We start from the raw sequence: 18,883 nt of genomic DNA on the forward strand, positions 1-18,883 counted from the left end.
ACTCAAATGAAGGTGTAGAACCATCTCAGGGATGATCAGCAGAAATGGACAGCACCTAAGTTAAATATGAGTGTCACAGAGCAAAGGGTCTGAATACTTATGACCATGTGATATTTCAGTTTTTCTTTTTTAATAAATCTGCAAAAATGTCAAATTCTGTGTTTTTCTGTCAATATGGGGTGCTGTGTGTACATTAATGAGGAAAAAAATGAACTTAAATGATTTTAGCATATGGCTGCAATATAACAAAGAGTGAAAAATTTAAGTGGGTCTGAATACTTTCCGTACCCACTGTAGATGCATGTTTTTGAAGATTTAATTTGCAGGCAGCATTTTGAGACAGAAGAAGAAGATTCATGGCTAACACCTCTTTCCCCTAGTGTTTTTCTTCAGTTTAACATTCTAAGTCTTTAGTTGCATTTCAGTTCAGTTGGTGATCTTTTTAGCATGTTATCCCCCTTCTCTTATTTTATGCCAGCTCTGTGCTGTATGGCATCTACAGTTTTAAAAGAGTTCCAAAATAATATTCAAAAAATCAGACATATTCATGGTTAGTGGAGGGGTGCCATGGCACAAGGACAGACTGTTCTCTGTGATGCACAGCTATAGTTGGGAGTTACAGAAGGAAACAGTTATTGAGTGAACTCTCCTGGTCTTTAGAAAAGCAATGTGAATTCTGTTTTAGTTTGAATTTTCTCTTAAGCCCATGGCCTCCAGTGAACCTGTCCACAGATCTGTTTGGCAGAAAGACAAACTGGCTCTGAACAGAAAATTACAGTCTCTGTACATGCTGTAAACCTCCAAAAATAGACGGTTCCATGAAACTCTTGTGGTACATTGTGGATCACTGGTAGCCATGAGATGCACAGACATTCTCAGTGAAAAATGTTCTAAAATATAGAGGTTAATGTGTATTTAAAAATATTGACTTAATTACATTGAATATTTTGCAACAAAACTATTGCATGAGAAAATGTGAGCAAGTTTCAAAACAAAAAGTTACACACTTACACTTTTCTTAATACTAGTTCTAATGAACAGGTGTTTCATTCATTTTAATATCTCTATAGCTAATAGTTGCTTATATAGTGTTTAGGGATGAATTAAAAAAAATAGGTCTTCTGATTAACCACATTTCATTTGAATGACCCATTCACATTGCATTCCCCATTAGTTTGTTGGACTTTACAGATAATCACATTGGGTTTTGTCGGAATATGATGTTGATATTGTATATGATGTCCTCTGGCCCGTCCCTATTGGTGATTTATTAGGCAGGACACCAAGATCGGTTGACATTAGCAAGCCTGATGAGACTAACGTTAGCCTCTCATAGCTGGTTACCACTGGCTCTGTCCATGCTTCACTTAATATGGGTTAATATCACCGCCATGTCTCCTGACTGTCCATTACACATTTCACATTGCTAGAAGCTTGAGAATGGACAAACCTTTATTGCAACATAAAGACAGTTGTAATGCTGGGTATTTGTTGCAGAGGCATGCAGATGTGCAGAGCTCAGATGAGAGGACTTGCAGGGAACAGCTGCACAGTCGAGGAGAATGAAGATCAATCTCTGTGATACTTGTCTGTGTATTTGCGAGAACGCACACTGTTCTTCTTGTGAGTTGGTACCTTTGCCCAAAGTGTATTGAGTAGGAAAAAGGCTGGTTTAACTCACCTTCATCAGTGATCTTTGTAAGCTGCCATGAAGGTCTAGAGACCAGATATTCTCACTGAAAGCAATTATGACGGTGAGTGAGGTTGACTACCCGCTGACCAATCAGACCCCAGTTGAGCCAGGTGCGTCTGTTCTTCCCTCTCAAGCAACTCAAGGCATCAGTCAAAATATAATGTCTACTTTTTTCAGTATATTACTTTAAAAGGTGCATTAACTAAGATTTTACACAGTCTGATAAATCAATTGACAGTGGGACAGGATGTGGTGGTTTTCTGCGATACTAACTCCTCCATGACGATCTGTGATTGTAGCCCCACTCACCATTTAAAGCACACCAGCCTACAGCCCTTCTGTTGTTATTTTAGCTTTTCTGTTTTGTCAAAACCAGGTCTGTAAATTTAGCCCCACCTGTTACCTAGCCAAGGTTATAAGTAGCTATTTTTGTACTATGAGTAGTCATTTCAAACAGCCAGCCATGGAGGAGCTCTCCTCTGCTAAAGGTTTCAAACTTTTTTTTTGCAGAGTGAGCATGACAAAGAGAAGGAAAAACCAGGGTAAACACTGGTTTTTGAGATGGAGAGCATTAACAGCAGCCAATAAACTCAAATTTTCAGTTTCTTCCTTCTGGATGTGTTAGCATCTAAAGCTAACACATTTGTTTTGGTAACATTAGTGACCTAACATGATTATGGTATTAATATGGGAGTAATTTGAGGTTTTTGCAAAGTTTGTGCTTCATGTCACATTATACTGGTTTGCAAAATTTACTCCTTAGTTAGTTAATGATAGCTTTGGACTGGAGGCCTCATGTTGTATAGTTTGTTGCAACCAGGCATCTGTCAATTATGTCACAGCTTCAGGAAACAGTACAGGATGGGCAAAGAGCAGTTGCCGAAATGTTATTTCTTTAAAAAAAAAAAACTGCCCCTACATTTTTTTCATTTAGGAGCACAAGTGCCCCTCAGAATAAATGGTAGCATAGAGCCCTGACTTCTACTGAGACTGGGGAGGGACATAGGAAAAAAAAGCAAGACTGCGTGATCTCCTAAAGTCAACCATCGATTAGTCCCCTCCCAGGCTGAGTACACTACTGAGGAACATCTTGGTCTGCTTATTAACATGGAGGTTTGTAGCTGGTGTTGACCCAACAATTAGAGCGGAAGGGAGTAGAATGTTGGCTAATGCTTATCTCATTGGTTCTCATCTGTTGAGTCAGACACGTGTCTGCTTGGTCCATTGACTAGTCACTGTTGTTGAAGTAGACATTTATTCACCTGGCTGGCTTTTTATTTTCTGAAAGCCCAGTGGCTCTTTCCAAATATTTTTTTTTAAATGTCTATTTGATATCAGCTTCTGCTCTGGTGAGACGTTATTACTTCAACTACACAGAGGGGGAAAGGTCTCGCACTGTAACATAATATACATTGTTCTCCTCTAATCATGGCTATGATTGTAGCCACTCTCACCATTTAAAGCACACCAGGCTTTGATTTTGATTTTGGAAGATAGCAAATCGCGGCTAAATTACTCAACATTTCCTCTGCATTTGTTGTTAGGTCTAAAGAATGTATTGTAAGCATGTGCCTGTGTGTTGGAGGTGGCAATAACGTGACTGTGGCACATCCATAAAGCTGCACTTGTTGTGATCTTTCCGTCCTTCCGGTCGATCTCTTAACATTATTATCTCCTGCTTAGCTATTCCACTGCCTGGCAGTGGTAACCCTTGGAAACCGTGGAGGAGGAAGACTGTGTCCCTTTGTCTCACCTCTGTGAATCTCTGTCAGCTTGTTACTTTGGGCAGCGTCATTGCTGTCCTTGCATCAATTGCATACTGACATCTGGAGGACTTTTCTCTCACACATGCACACTTATATGTCTCTGGACATGATCAGACATGATGATCAGTAAGGTTAAAACAATAAAACAATGGCGTATAACATTTTTCTTACAAATATTTCATAATGCTATAAAATCTTAGACTTTCTAAACTCAGTTTGCAGGCCTCGCTATCTGACTTGGTAATCCAGTGATCCACTGCATTTATTTTAAGTGAGTTACTAAACCTAATGACACCACATGGCATGGCTATAATATTTTGTCTATGGATCTGTGGCAGTCTGTAAAATTCAGAGCTAAAGTCATAGAGTAGTGTTAATAAGGAGCAGATTCATCAGTGCCCATTAGCAAAACAACAGTGGCATCACACTTACAAAGAAGCCAGCTGGTCAGTTAACTCAAGTTAAATGAGCTGACTCAAGCTAAATAGGAGAAGTAGTGTGGAAGCTCCCTGCTTGGGTTGTTATAACTAGATAATCACTCAAATACTCCCATATTAAATGTAAATGTATTATTTATAGAACAATTCATTTAAGTTAACAGTAATGAAAGTTGTGTATTGAGAACTTCCTGCCTAGTTTTGTCATCTACAAACAGCAGAGTATCTGTTTGCTGCGTTGAAGTTCTGAGTTTGGAAATGTAATTGATTTTGAAATGATGTCGGTATTTGGGGTGTTTTATGCTCATGACATGCAACACCTTAGATGATGAATCGAATGGGTTCACTATCTGTATGACTTGATAATCACTGCTCAGGCTGGCTTCATTAGACACCCTTTAACCCTGTGTGCTTGTTTTTCAGGTGTGGGGAAGTCATGTCTATTACTACAGTTCACAGACAAGAGGTTTCAGCCAGTGCATGACCTCACCATTGGTAAGGGGACACATCCATCACAAATGCAGCACCATCTCTGGAAATGCATTCATTTTAAATGCGATGAAAAACAATTGTAATTTTAGATACACAGTCCTCTATTTCAAAGGTAGTAAACATCTGCAGTGCAAAATCAGTACAGCTGGAGATGGTTAAAGGCTGTACTGAGTTGTCCAAGTCCCAGCCATAAGCTAGTGATATGTGAACATTTATTACAGCTGAAATGATATTGTTTCACATCTGTTCAGTTCAGCGCTGTTTCATTGACATTTAACTGTTTAACAATTAACTGTGTACCACTCTTGGACAGTAACATCTGAAAATTAACATGAGCAGACAACGCTTTTGCAGCAGTTAAATTGCTTGTGGATCTAGGTAAAGTGATTTCATCATTTGTTTAACTTGTAAAGCAACTACATCACACAGGTGTACTTTGGCGATCATTTGATGGTACCTGTGTGTGAGAACCAGCCAACAGAGAGAGAGAGAGAGAGAGAGAGCGCGAGCACATTTAGGCCATGCCCACACCAGGAGGGGGGGCACCAGTCATCTCACTCCATTGACTTTGTACTGAGTGAAGGTGCCTCTTTGATAGTTCAGTCTTTTTACAAAAAACAAAAACAAAAAATGCCTAAAAGAAGAAAGCAAAGTGAGGTGTTAGCAGGAAGAAGAGGGGAACTGGGGGATCCTGACACTGGATATGCCTTCAAGTGCATCAAGCATTTGTCACTGTTAAGTCAAACTTTCAAATGTCAGTTTAGGTTATAATTCTGTAAGTTAAGATAAAGCATTGTGATGATGTGGGTGCGGCTGTGCCTCAGGAGGGTTGTCTCCTACCTGGAGGATTAGTGGTTTGATTCCTGGCTTGGCCAGTCAATGTGTCAGTGTCCTTGAGCAAGACACTGAACCCCCAGTTTCTCCTGGTGATAACACCGGTGTGCAAATGTGTGAATGGCCAAATAAAACAGCGCTGTACAAGTATACGACCATTTATAATGTGCAGCTTTTATCATAAATCAAAAAGCTATGCAGTAACATTTTTCTAGGTGCCTTAGCTAACCACAGTAAATTGCTAACATTCTAACAGCTAACTCGTCCATCATCATTTTAGATATAAACTGAACCCCAACTTCCCTCTAGATCTGGCTCTGTTTTGAAAATAAATAAATTGTAATGCTAATTTTCCTCCCTTGAGCTATGTGTTTGTAAGGTACTGTAGTTGGCTCAGACACCTGCAAACATACCAAGATGCCTGCTGCCCGCGTAGACATATTGAGTGTCAGGATGCCTCATGTCTTATCCAACTTTTTTCTTCTTAAAGCTTGGTTTGGCAACTTTTGTTCTTTGTCTTCTTGGTAGTGCGTCCCACCACACAGCTGCTTTTAGGCATTTTTAAGTCTTTTGCAGAAAGACTGAATTATAAAAGAGGTGCTTTCATGCATTATAGAGCTTTCACACCCAGTGGGTTTTCTGAGTATGACGCATTGCACTCTGTCTCTATAGTGGCATTTTTACACCTTCCTACTATAGACCCAAGTGAAGGATTTTAGTAGGATTGCAGCATACACAGGTCATTCAAGATTTTGTGTTTCGCTTTATTGTTTATATTTTGAGTTTTGATTTGGGAGGTAAAGTGACATCTTGATCAGCATGTTCCTCATTGCAGAGGTTTCTGTACATACATTCATTGTGCTTGTTGCATGCTTCAGTAAAATGTTAAACCTGTAAAAGGTCCTGTGGTGTTTGGGATTAGGAGCATGCATTTATATTTTTAGACAGTTCAACACATTACAACATTTATATAACTTTAGAATTTATTTCCAGACACATAACAAATTACAGTGGCCCCAGTTAATACTTCTCGGCCCTGTTTAGACTTGGTTTTAAAATGCGTCTTGGATGATCAGAGCGTAAGTGGACAGCTGAGATACATCACCGTTTACACCTGTCAATATGCATATCTCTAAGGTGCCCCGCTGACCACTTGTCTTCAGGTTTCGCTACTGCTGCGACACGGCAAAGTAAGAATTTCATTATACAGGGAAACACGTTTCCTAACTGTGCATATGACAATAAACACTTTGACCTTGACTTCCACTTAAATATTGAAAGGCCATGGGTACAATTATTACTTTAGCCTGTTACCAGACAAGTGCCAGCAGTCTCCCTAACCAAAGAAGAAGATGAGCATCACATTTGTACATGGATGTATTATAAAAGTTTCCACAGTACATTGACGGATTTGTATCAGATGTTTCTCTAGATTTTTTTCTTTTTTGAGTGTTGGTCGGCTCTCACCAAAGCAACCACCACGTCCTGCACTGATCACATATTTTCCTCGAATGGCCTTGTCAGAGACTCATCAGGACGCATTAGTGTTTACACTACAGAAGATACATGGCCAAATTTCAATGATTGGATCCCTGATCGGACCACCGTCTTGGTGGTCGCACCTTAGAACCAAGTCTAAATTGGGTCTTTTTGTGTGATGAATCATTAATATTTTTCAAAAACACACACATCCATTTTTTTTTGAAGTTCATGTTGGTCAAACATGAGTCAGTTTTCACTTCCCTATCAGCTGATTGCACACAACAATAAATATCATATGATTAATGAAATGATGCACTATTATTTCAGCAGTGGTATATCCTTGACCTCATTTTTATTATTTGTGTCTAGGTGTGGAGTTTGGAGCAAGGATGATCACTATAGATGGCAAACAGATCAAACTGCAGATCTGGGATACGGTAATACATCTGTTATGTATATTATATACTTAATAACTCATGGTCTCAGCACATTCGTGATTCTGTAAGTAGACCTGAAAAATGTTTAATTATCCAAGGGGCCTTAACTGATTTGCAGTCTCTGCATACATGCATTAAAGTTTTCAACTTTAAACTCTTTATTTCAGTTTTTAAAAAGTGATTCTTTTCTTTTCAAATTAGACAAAAACAATATGAAATCAGGTTAAGTTCTCTCAAATACTGAGTACTTTCCAAAAGTTCAGATTAGAGAAGATAAGTGAATTGATCTAAAAGTGTCAACATAACAAAACGGGTCAAAATCTTCACATCTTAAAGGTACTTCAGTGCTAATCTTACTGTCCTTTAGCCTAGAAAATGCAGAATAATCCTTGGCATTCCATCTTGTCATAACTCTTCATTTGGATGTGTCAGTTTCTTTTGCCTCTTCCTGAAATCCCACGGTGAACCTTGCATGTCTACTGTCCTGTGGTTGCAGTTAACCCGTTGACCAGCAGATGGAGCCAGATCTTCATTAAAAATGCCTCGTGAGAGGAGCAGTGACAGTAAAAGGTCCAGAACAGTTATGTCAGTGCTGAATCTCATAACCTGATTGAGCTACTGCAGGTTTTGTCCTACCAACTAGATAATCATCATCACTTTGTCAGGTATTAGATGGTTAAATGGTTAAAATGATAACCAGCAGGGCCAAAGGACTTTGTTGCTTACTGGACTTGTACAATACATCACCACCAAATGGTTACAGAAACCAGCTCATTGTGTAGTCATTGTGTAGGCTGCACATGCCATATGAATAAGTGTGTGTGTGTGTGTGTGTATTTGCGCGCACAAGTATGTAGGCCAGATGGCAGACAGACACAGTGTTCCCTTCCTTTCACCCTTATTTATCATTTATACACTAATAGCATTACTGGCTGGTTGGCTGCCCCCTGAGTGACTGTTCCATTGACCAACAGACTGGGTCCCTGGGTGACAAAATGGCTGCCTGGTCCTCTGTAACTGACTTACTGACTGTATGGTTTTTCAGATGAGGTCAGAGAAGTGTAGGGCTCCAGCCGCTAGGATAGAGTTGCTTTTTTTGTACACTGGCCTGGAAGAAACACAGGCACATTGTTACTGTACATCAGATGGAGACAGAGGATGAATAGACATGGCAGGGGGTTGGTAAAAATGCTAGATGATGAAAGAGGGCAGGCCTATGGATTCATAGAGAAAGAATGAAAGATAAGTGATCCAAGGAGGAGACAGTGCAGCTGAGATGAGACAGTGAAGGGCTAATAATGGGAGAGGGAGTGAACACCCAGGGTGAGATGATATAACAGTACACTTAACATGACCATCCATATTGGGACCTGGGAAGTTAGACGCTTGAGACAAAAAGAAAGGAACTGTGACAGATGAATGGAGAAAAAAGAGTGAACTCCATTTTACTCAGTTACAGGCTCTGCTCTGTCCTCTCCTCTCCTCAGCTGACTGAAAACCTGGAGCTGGATTTGCCAGAGAACCAGGACTGGTACAGAACATGTTGAGGACCTGTAGCTAGCCAGGATCTATGGGAGAATGTGCTATACATGTAAAGGAACGGGGTTGTTGAACTGGTGTCAGACTCCAGCAGGACCAGTTAGAAGATGAAAGGATCAGCAGCTGTCCTTGGTCATTTTAATTATTCAGATTTCAATTTCTGTTTATTAATATATGTATGTGTTTCTGCAGGCTGGTCAGGAGTCGTTCCGGTCCATCACCAGGTCTTACTACAGAGGAGCTGCAGGAGCACTGCTAGTCTATGACATCACAAGGTAACACGGCCAAACAGATAAGACCCCTGTACACTCTGTAGCCAAGCTCTGTGTTCAGGAACATTGTGAAGTTGCTTTGATAAGACTGTGTCCTGACAATAGCTTAGAAACACATAAATGGTCCCAGTTCAACCAGTCCTTTATCACCATGGAAATTTACAGCTTGCAAGTCATGATGGGGTTACAAATATTGGATGATGCATTTTTTTTTATATATATTTGTGTAGTACTAATAAATACACTTGGTTACAAAGTGCTTTATTAAAATAAAAGATAAGATAAATCATATAGTGATTAAAACACAGAAGTTTGCATATATAAAACACAAGCAAACATGTACATACACAAACACACACGTACATAACAGCAGTGTAGTGACAACAAAGACAAATATACATAACAGGAGGTCGCAAATGCAGTTACACAAAGTTAAGTATGACCATCCCTTTAAGACCGCAAATGCAGTTAGACAAAGTTAAGTATGACCATCCCTTTAAGGTTGATGGAACTGTCATTAGTTTGCCAGGTATTTGGTCATAAACCAAAGTTGACTTGGTGGTGGTGCTAGATGAAAAGTTAGCATATCACCCAAGATTTTACAATTCATGCTGGAGAACATCCAATAATTGTTAAGACATTTAACTCAAAACAAAAACTGCAAGACGTAAGCGGCACCTGAGAAAAGTCAGGGGATCATCAGGTCATTGGGCTCCATCATGTGTGCACCATGAATGTCTGTATAAAACTCCATGTTGGACCAAATGTCTGGGTTAACGTTGGGAACTGAACTGACAGACCAGCAGTCCCATCCCTAGAGCCATGTTGCAAAGATGTTCAATAAAATGCACCTGAGGAAAAACAGCATGTAGCTTCAGACGCTTTGCTGCCTCTCTTCAAAACTCTGCTACCAGCAGGATGGTGCTCATCCATTTACAAAGCAAATTGTATTGATCAGTACGGACCACATTGATTTTTATGATCCCCATGAATTGATTCCTAACGGTTTTCATGACTTTGTGACCTTTTTGTTCTGCACAAATTTGAACCATAAGTCAAAATTTCCCCTCAACCATCTTCCTCTATATTAAATAACTAATGTCCTGATGTTTATAAATGTCCTCAAAAGAATAATCTCTGGGTTGCTAGCTCTGACCTAATCTGCAAATGCAGTGAGTTAACTAGCCTTTATAGTGGGGCACAGTGGACATTAAACCCTCTAGGGGTCACCACAGGGTCTTTAGACAGTGTGCCTTGAGCTGGAGGACAGCAAAGTGGAACAAGAAGAGGCTGGAGCAAAATCAGCTGTAAATTGTCCTTAGCTAACAAAGTGCTAATTGTGACTAAGTTTCATGATATCAGTAGCTTATAAATTGATCCACTGTATAATAAAGTCATGTGTGGAAAACTGGCCTATCTAAATTACTCATACATATGAATGTGAATAGTTCTGGATCTCTGTGTGTCAGCCATATAATAGATGGGGTCCGAGGTGTACCATCTCTCGCTCTGCTCCAGCCCCCTGCACCCCTCTGAAGGATAAGCAGTATAACTAATGAATGGTTCAAGTTAGGGTAATGGGCTGTAGAATGCATTATGTCAGTGAGTGTGCTCACAAAGTAGAAGTACAGACATGAGTGTGCCTTATCTGTGATGTTTTCATTTTGATCCAAGTGGTGTCTGTGTTTGTTTTGAAAGACGGGACACCTTCAACCACTTGACGACCTGGTTAGAGGACGCTCGCCAGCATTCCAACTCAAATATGGTCATCATGCTCATTGGCAACAAGAGGTAAGATCCTTTCTGATCCTTTTTGCTGCTAGGTGGCTGCACTGTGCTCTCTATTTGTGATTGGGCCACAGACTGTGTGTGGAAACTACCAATGGTATTTAAGAACATTTTGCTGTAGATGGTTTGTTTAATATTTGTAACAAACCTGCACTGATTATTCACATCACTTTTTGCTCACTCTGTAGCTGGAGTTACATAAGATAGTATTGTAAGATTATGTCGTCAAACGAGTGCTGTTGGTGGAATAGCAGACAGCTTCAAGCTGATTCTGCATTGATCTGTTCTTCATCTGGATCAAAACTACCAGGTATTCTTGTACACCATAGCGACCAGTGTAATAGTAGAAGTGGTTAGGTAAGTAAATTAACATCAGCATTAATATTACATGGAGCTTTAGCCTGCTAGCAACAGAGGGCAGTGGTCTGTAAAAATAGGTTTTTAGTCAAAACAAGAAGTCTGAGTCATCTTTACCTGCTGTTATTGGTGATACGCCATCATGAAATGAAGCTCAACTCCTGATTTAATACATGAGAAGATTGGTCAGTTACACTAGAATTTCAGATCAGTGTACTAAATGATACTGTTTTTGGACTTTTGGCTGACAGTCTTCCTGATTGAAAGCATGTTAGGGTATTTCATTAATGTGTATGTCTATGCGGTTTTAGTGATCTAGAGTCGAGGAGAGAGGTGAAGAAGGAAGAAGGTGAAGCATTTGCCAGAGAACACGGTCTCATATTCATGGAGACTTCAGCCAAGACTGCCTCTAATGTAGAGGAGGTAATAACACACGCACACACATACACACACACACACACACACACACACACACACCTGAACAGAGTTTTACCAATGCACCCAATATTTTCAACCCTGATTACTGAAAATGATCTAATTACTCAGAAGTGTTTTTATCTGATCCTGAGTTCCTAAAATGCTAGACCCCACCTGTCCCCCTTTGCACACTTTATTGTGCTATATGCTCAGTAACCCATAATGACAGCAGGAGAACATGTTTTTAGAAATATTTATACATTTATTAAAGATTAAAAACTGAAATCTCTTATTTACACAAGTATTGAGACCCTTAATTCAGTACTTTGTAGCACTCCCTTTGGCAGCAGTTAGAGCTTCCAGTCTTCTTGGGTAAGTCTCTACAAGCGATGCACACCTGGATTTGGGCAGTTTATCTCGTTCTTCCTGGCAGATCCTCTTCTGTCATATGGGATGGGACATGTCTGTGAACTGCCATCTTCAGGCCTCTCCACAGATGTTTTAAGTCTAGGCTTTGACTGGGGCACTCAAAGACAGCCAGAGACCTGTCCTGAAGCCCTTTAAATGCTACCGTACCTTCCAGACTACAAGCCGCTACTTTTGTCGCTTCATGCACACACCCTCATCATGGACTACACACAACGAAACGCATATGATGTCGCTTCAAGTTACAGGCGATCGATCTGGCTGTCGAAATATCTCCTGTTACAACGTGGACACCTGCGGCTATGTACAACATGTTTTTTCATCTTACATTTAGTGCAGCTTATAGTCCGGAAATTACGATATTTGATAAACTCCAAGCAGGCTGTGGAGTTCTGCCATTCTACCATAAAGGCCTTAATTTATGGAGTGCTGTTGAGATGTCCCTCCGGCAGGTTCCCCCATCTCTGCAGAGGACTTCTGAAGTTCTGTTAGAGTGACCATTAGTTTCTTTCCTCCCTGTCCATGTCCCTTATTGCGTGTTTGGCCAGACCGCCAAGTTGCTTAAGAGTGTTTTTGATTTCACTTCACAATTATTGAGGCCACTGTGCTCCTGGGAACACTGAAAGGGAAACTATGTCCATACCTCCTACAAATGGTACACCTGTTTGTATTTGGAGAAGTGCAACTGTCGCACTTCATTTTTAGTTGGAGGCTTGTTAAAAAAGCCTGAGAGAAAGATGGAAATGTAAAACTTTTTTACAGTGTTTTATTTTAATTATATTTTTTCATTAAGAAACATAAAAAAAATGTCTGTGTATTCTGTCAATTACAGTTTTTAGGAATCAGCAGCAGACTTAAAAAAAAAACAAAACAAAAAAACATATTGGAGCCAAGACGATTGCAGTCATTGCATCTCCAGGTTCTTTTTTTGTGGAATTGAGTTGGCACCCTCAGACCTGTAGCAAACACTGGTGCTACTGCTAGCTACAGTAACTTAATTGCACAAATCATTTTTCATTGGATAACCCATCTGTTCTTTTTATGTTATTTATCTGGGTCTGGGTCACATTAGCTAATCAATTAAAATGTAACTTGGTGAACACTGAAGAAACCCTGCGTCACTGGTGGCTACAGCCCTGCAGTCCTCATAACCACCACTGAGGTGCTCTCTGTCAACATCACATGCAATAGTAACATTAACCTCTTTACAACAGGTATGTTAATTGAAATCAGAAAACCGATGACTTTGCTGGGTGTCCGTTATAAAGGAAATATTGGTTAATTTACATTTAATGATAAATATCACATTATAGTCTTGAATGGTCCACTGAGTTGTGATGAACAAAAAAGTCAAATCTAGCTTCTTTTTTTAAAATTTTTTTTATTTTAAGCCTTTACTAAAATCTTACCTATTATGTAATGTTCTACCTTGTATCTGTGAATAGTTTGTTCCTCCTGAATGAATTGGCACATTTAGAGCAAACCTCCTGTTGACTTGACCTTTTACCCGTAGAGTCACGGCTTAGCATGCTTGCCATTAGCATCTTGAACCTAAGTTAGCCCAGTGATCACACTGCTCCGCACCTCACAGAGACACACCCCTGGTGTTGTTGTGTGTAATGAATGCATGGTGGTGTCCTCTGGGAACCATTCCTCGCTAATCCAGTCACATAAATAATTCCATCTTATAAACCACTGTGTGTGTGTGTGTGTGTGTGTGTGTGTGTGTGTACTTGCACGGTGATCACTATGAGCGGTGATCACTATGAGCACCAGTTACTATGAGCACCAGTTTGTTTTTTATTGTGGGAGTGGGGACATTTCGGGCCGTTTCTCATTTCTTGACACAACAGTTGTTTGTGTATTGCCTGTGTCCAATACTAAAGGTTATGGTTGAGGATTAAGACTTGAGTTTAGGTTTAGGGTTATAGGTAAAATTAGATTAAAGTAAGGGTAGGATTTAGGGATTTTGTTGTGATGGCTGAGATTCGGGTAAGGGGCTAGGAAATGGATTATATCAAGTGTCATCACAAAGATGGAACTCAAAACCTGTGTGTGTGTTTACATTGATTTTCTTTTATACCCTTTCTTGCCTGGCCTATTTCATGCAAACACACACCAATGCCGCTGCTGAGTAGAGCTCTCACTGGAGTCAAGATGAGGGAGGGGGGGGACTGTATGTGTGGTATGATTAATTTGTCTCATTAGTGTCCTCAGAATCCTCCTGATACCACTCCTCTCCTCTGTTCCCTTCATCACTCCTCGCTCCATCCCTCCTCATCCTTTGACATCCATCATTTGCTTTTTACCTCCCTCCCTCCCTCCCATCCTCCTTCACCTTCCCCTCCCACCCCTCCTCTAACATGTCTTTCTTCCCCTTCTCCTCCATGTCTCTTTCCTCTTGTGTTCATTCCCTCCATCTCCCTCAGTTCCTTCCTCTGTCTTTCCCTTCCATCTCCTCTATCCTCCTCCTTTCTCTCTCTAGCAGTGTATCAACCAGTTATAGTTCATACATATTCATAACCTCCATCCCATCTCCCCTCAGTGACATCCAGCAGCCAATCAGTGTGCTGGGTTTGTCGTCAGGGTTTGTGTGTGGACACCAGGGCTGATGGGATGGTCCTTAGAGAGAGAGATTCCTGTAAGCATCTTCTCATGTTCTCATCCTATCTTCTTTCCTTAAATCCTTCCTTTGTTGAGATCCAGTCCTCGACCTCTACTTGTTTCTGTTTTTAGTTCTCGCTTTTTTATCTACTCTGCATTACTGCTTTCTTGTTTATTTGTTTCATTTATTTGCATTGCGTTTTCACTTATTTCACTTATTTGTTTTAATTCTTGTTCATCTCCCACCGTTTTTGCTGCTTTTCTGTGCTCCCCTCAGTCCTTTCTTATTTTTTCCTTTAAATATTTTCTCTCATCTGTCCTCCAAATGTTATCACTTTAGTTTTCTCAGTCTGTCTGTCGTTTTCTTATTTTATAATCTATACACTGACCTTAATATTTCAGTTAACTCAAAAAAGCAAACATATGATGATGTGGAGAAGTAATGAACAAGCAGTGATGTGCTGAAGGAAGGAAAGAGGACAGTGTGCACCAGAAAGAACCCCTGGGCTTCTCAGGCTATTTCCAGCAGGGTGTCAGAGAGGATTTCAAGATAATTTTTCAGTTCAAAATTACTCCACTTAACTAACACACTGTTGTGGGTCAAGACAGTTGAATGTGCTGTTTTTATTGTTCCTTCATAAACAGAAGTGTGTCTGATCTGAATTGATATCATTTGAATTGCTTTTTAGTTTAGATACTTGACAGTTCATGGATACAGTTCCTCGTTCGATGCCATCATTGCAATGATATTTTGCCCAGTCTTCAGAACTTTAAAGGTTGTTTGAGAGGTAAGGTCAGGTTAGGGCAAGGGGCTTGGAAGTGCAGTATGTAAACTAGACTTAGAGAGTGCAAGCCTCCGCCAAGGGAAACTTGGTTTCTTCTTAATGCCATAAAAGCAATATTCCATGATAGTTTGACCCTGATGATATGATCGCTCGACCATGAAAACCTACTGATGGCATTTGGAATGATGCTGATATTATTATAAGTTGGAACGTTATTCAAGAAAAACAATAGGCATGACAAACATTCATTCACTGGTTTTAGGGTAAAGCAGGGACTTCAGTGGTGACGATGTCCCAGTTCTGCAAGTCTGTGTTCTCCATGTTCAACAGCTGTTTGATAAACTGCTTATACAGGCTCTGTTACTGGCTGATTGTTGCACTGTGAATTGATCCTTCATATCCTCTGCTCAGCTGTGATTGTGTGTGAGAGGAGCACAGCCCCTACCTCCTCTAAACAGACACTGACACCGCACAAAATACAGTGGAAAAGTAAGTAGAGTAAGAGTGCAAAGTAGGAGGGTCCATGTCAACCCATGAAGTTATGCTGGGTAAAGGTTAAGGGAAGCACAGGGTCTACCATTCTTTAAGTTCTGACGGTGGAAGCGCGGCTATAATGTGCAGCTGGAACACCGGTGTCCTCACTCGGTCAGATGAGCAGCACTCACGTCTCCAGAAAATGTCAGAACAGATTCTAAATTGGCATTACATGGATAGACTGAACACAGAGTCACAGTCTATGTTGTTACTTTCTCACTGGAAAATATATCAAAACTCAAGAAAGGCCCAAGGATTTGTCTCTGCACATGTATAAAAATCATACAATACTGAGCAACTGGAAGGGTCTGGTGCCTTAAAGCAAAACACAGCTGTCAATGTTTATTTTGTGTGTGTGTTTACATAAAATACTATCAGCCATTGTTACTGAATATTTACCAATTATAAATATCAGTATTTGCCTCAAAATTCAAGTATTGGTCCAGCTGTAGTGAGATGAGAAGATCGATATTAGTTGTTTATGTGTATGTGTGGATGAATTTTTGTTTTGCCATCGTTGGGACATTGCAGCCAATTCTCACCTTTTATTTTTGGGTTTAGGTTTAAATTACGGCGTAGGTTAGAGTAAGGGTTGAGTTTGGGGATGTGTTGTGATGTTTAAGGTTAGGGTTAGGGGCTAGTCATTATGTCAATGAGTGTCCTTTGGGTGTAAGATGTGTACAGAGCTGCAGTCAGGACATGTTAGCCTAGTGTTTCATAAAGACTGGAGTCATGGGAAGGCAGCTAGCCATCTTGTGGAACTGTTTCTTCTGACTGATTAAAGCACAAGTTGCCAGATTAGGTTGGTGGGCACAAGTTTTTGTTTCTGGCACAGTTGCTACACCTAGCTGCTGTTCATTAAATAATAGTTCCAGCACACAACTCCCTGTAAAAACACAACTTAATATTTACATTTCTGTGCATGTGTGGCTTGCACAAACAAGATATAGCATGTTAACAGCTAACTGTTTCAAATTTGTGCTAAAGTAGGCTAACCACTTCCTTTCTGGATCAAAAGCAAACAAGTACTTTTCCAAAAGTGTTGTAGGGCCTTATTCAAGCCTCCCAGGCAGCCAGTGGTTTCTGTTTATTTCAATGTGCAGTAGTGTTACTGTTTTCTTTTCCTCTTTTATTAAATGTGGTATGTTCAAGTGCTGGTGTGAAGCTGTCACATCCTGTGCATGACACATCCTACCAAATTACAGACAATTTGGCCATTGGTCGGAATCTCTTCTTTGTTGCAGACATCTCTGCCCTGTTTTGGTCAGCAAACAACAATTCTTTACATCAAAGCCATTGTTTCATGCTATCTTGTGTGTATTGTTAGTCTGTGGAGTATGTTTTTTTCCATGAACCTGGCTTGGAAATCTCTTTTGCATTCCTAATGATGTGTGGTTTCTTACAGGAGCCAACATACAAATATGAATTGAATCTCCTCTGTTCTCTGTCTTTCTGTTTCTATCTCAGGCTTTCATCAACACAGCTAAGGAGATCTATGAGAAGATCCAGGAGGGAGTGTTTGATATCAACAATGAGGTGAGATGGGCTGTTCCCTCACTTTTGCACAAACCTTTCCCTTGTCCTCGCCTCTTTTTCCTTGGTGTGGTTTTCCGGCGGTGTGCGTGTGTAGTGTGCCACACTTGCTCTCTCAGAATAAACCCTCCTCTCTGCTTCTATGTACTCTGTTTCCCTTGCTCCTCTCAGCATCCCGTCCGCTTTTAAATTCCACACTTCCCACAAGGCTTCCCTCATTCTGTAAGAAAATGAACACTCATTCTGTTATATCAAGCCTTTCCAGTTAGTCAGTAACTTACCCAGTTGACCAGAAGGTTATCTTCTTAGTAAAACAGCTATCCAGGCACTAAAGTTAAGGTGCCCAGCCTGTTGCCAAATGTTCGTGTTGGTCACATTATTTCCATATTAAAGGTTCATGGTCTGAATCTCTTCTTTGTTGCCCTGTTTTGGTCAGCAAACAACAATTCTTTACATCAAAGCTAACAGCTGGTAAAATCTGTGTTCTCTCATTTTCTGGTTTCTGCAGACAACTGAACAGACATAAATTGGTGATTTGTCAACCTGTTAACCAAGTAAACTTTATTTCAGGTGCAGTGTGTGCTCATATTCTTTTCCAAACGCTCAGGTTCCTCATCCACACTAAAACACATACTGGTGTTGTCACATTTGTCAACTCTTTTGAGAAGAACTCCAGTGTAACCACAGACAACGCAGATTTAGCTAAAAACACTGAAGCACTGTTAGCGGTTGGGTTTTGTTAGTTTTGTTAAAAGAAAAGCTAATGTCTACCTGATATTCAGCCCAAATCACCATTTAGTTTAACTTTGCTCATTCAGCCTGAAACATGTACATTCATGTTAGTCAATTTCATATAAGGAGTGGTGGGTTAGGGTTTTTGTTCTGCCCTAACTAGTCAGTAGCAAGTAGTGATTCTGCAGACATCATTTCAGTCGACACAAGCTGTTGCTAGGACCAGTTAGTGTATTTCGCACTGACCCACTGTTTCTCCAACTGGCAAAACTAGTCTTCAGTATGTACAACACCAGCTCTATATAAATCACTAAACAAATCGGCTTGAGTGATTTGAAAGGTGTAGGATCAATTTTAGGCCACTGTAGCTTTTAATTTGAATGTATCCAGGTTTACTATCCAGTCATCCACATGGTTATCCTCCAAAGAGAGCAGTTATCCAGTCAGCAATGTCCAGACAGACAAAACATGTAACCTTGTAATGTAAATTATATCATGGCCAGCAAATACACTTGTATATACAAACAGTGTATTTTATGAACTGTGTATGTTATTTGTTTCAGAGTACATGTGGCCCTTTAGTTAGCCAGCCATTACGTACAACTGTTAAGTCAGACGGGACTGGGAGTATTTTTGTTGTCAGTACCAGTAAGACTGAGCGAAGGCCGGCAGGCCTGCAAAAGGGCTTCAGCTGACTGGCTGAGAGAGATAGGGAAGCCCCACCAAAAATGTTGGCAGCCACTATGAGAAAATAC

The 18,883-nt window shown here is 40.3% G+C and overlaps 1 protein-coding gene across 1 annotated transcript in view; it reads left to right on the top strand.

Annotated features, from left to right (window-relative positions):
• rab2a (RAB2A, member RAS oncogene family) overlaps positions 1-18,883 on the top strand; it is a 30,832-nt gene that overhangs the window by 6,704 nt on the left and 5,245 nt on the right. The window contains exons 2-7 of the mRNA XM_020625085.1: positions 4,320-4,391; positions 7,074-7,141; positions 8,873-8,955; positions 10,651-10,743; positions 11,409-11,520; positions 17,331-17,399. Coding sequence (XP_020480741.1) covers positions 4,320-4,391; positions 7,074-7,141; positions 8,873-8,955; positions 10,651-10,743; positions 11,409-11,520; positions 17,331-17,399 — 497 coding nt within the window. The remainder of the gene's footprint in view (positions 1-4,319; positions 4,392-7,073; positions 7,142-8,872; positions 8,956-10,650; positions 10,744-11,408; positions 11,521-17,330; positions 17,400-18,883) is intronic.

This window comes from Monopterus albus, unplaced genomic scaffold (assembly GCF_001952655.1).
Source record: "Monopterus albus unplaced genomic scaffold, M_albus_1.0 scaffold345.1, whole genome shotgun sequence".
Taxonomy (NCBI): domain Eukaryota; kingdom Metazoa; phylum Chordata; class Actinopteri; order Synbranchiformes; family Synbranchidae; genus Monopterus; species Monopterus albus.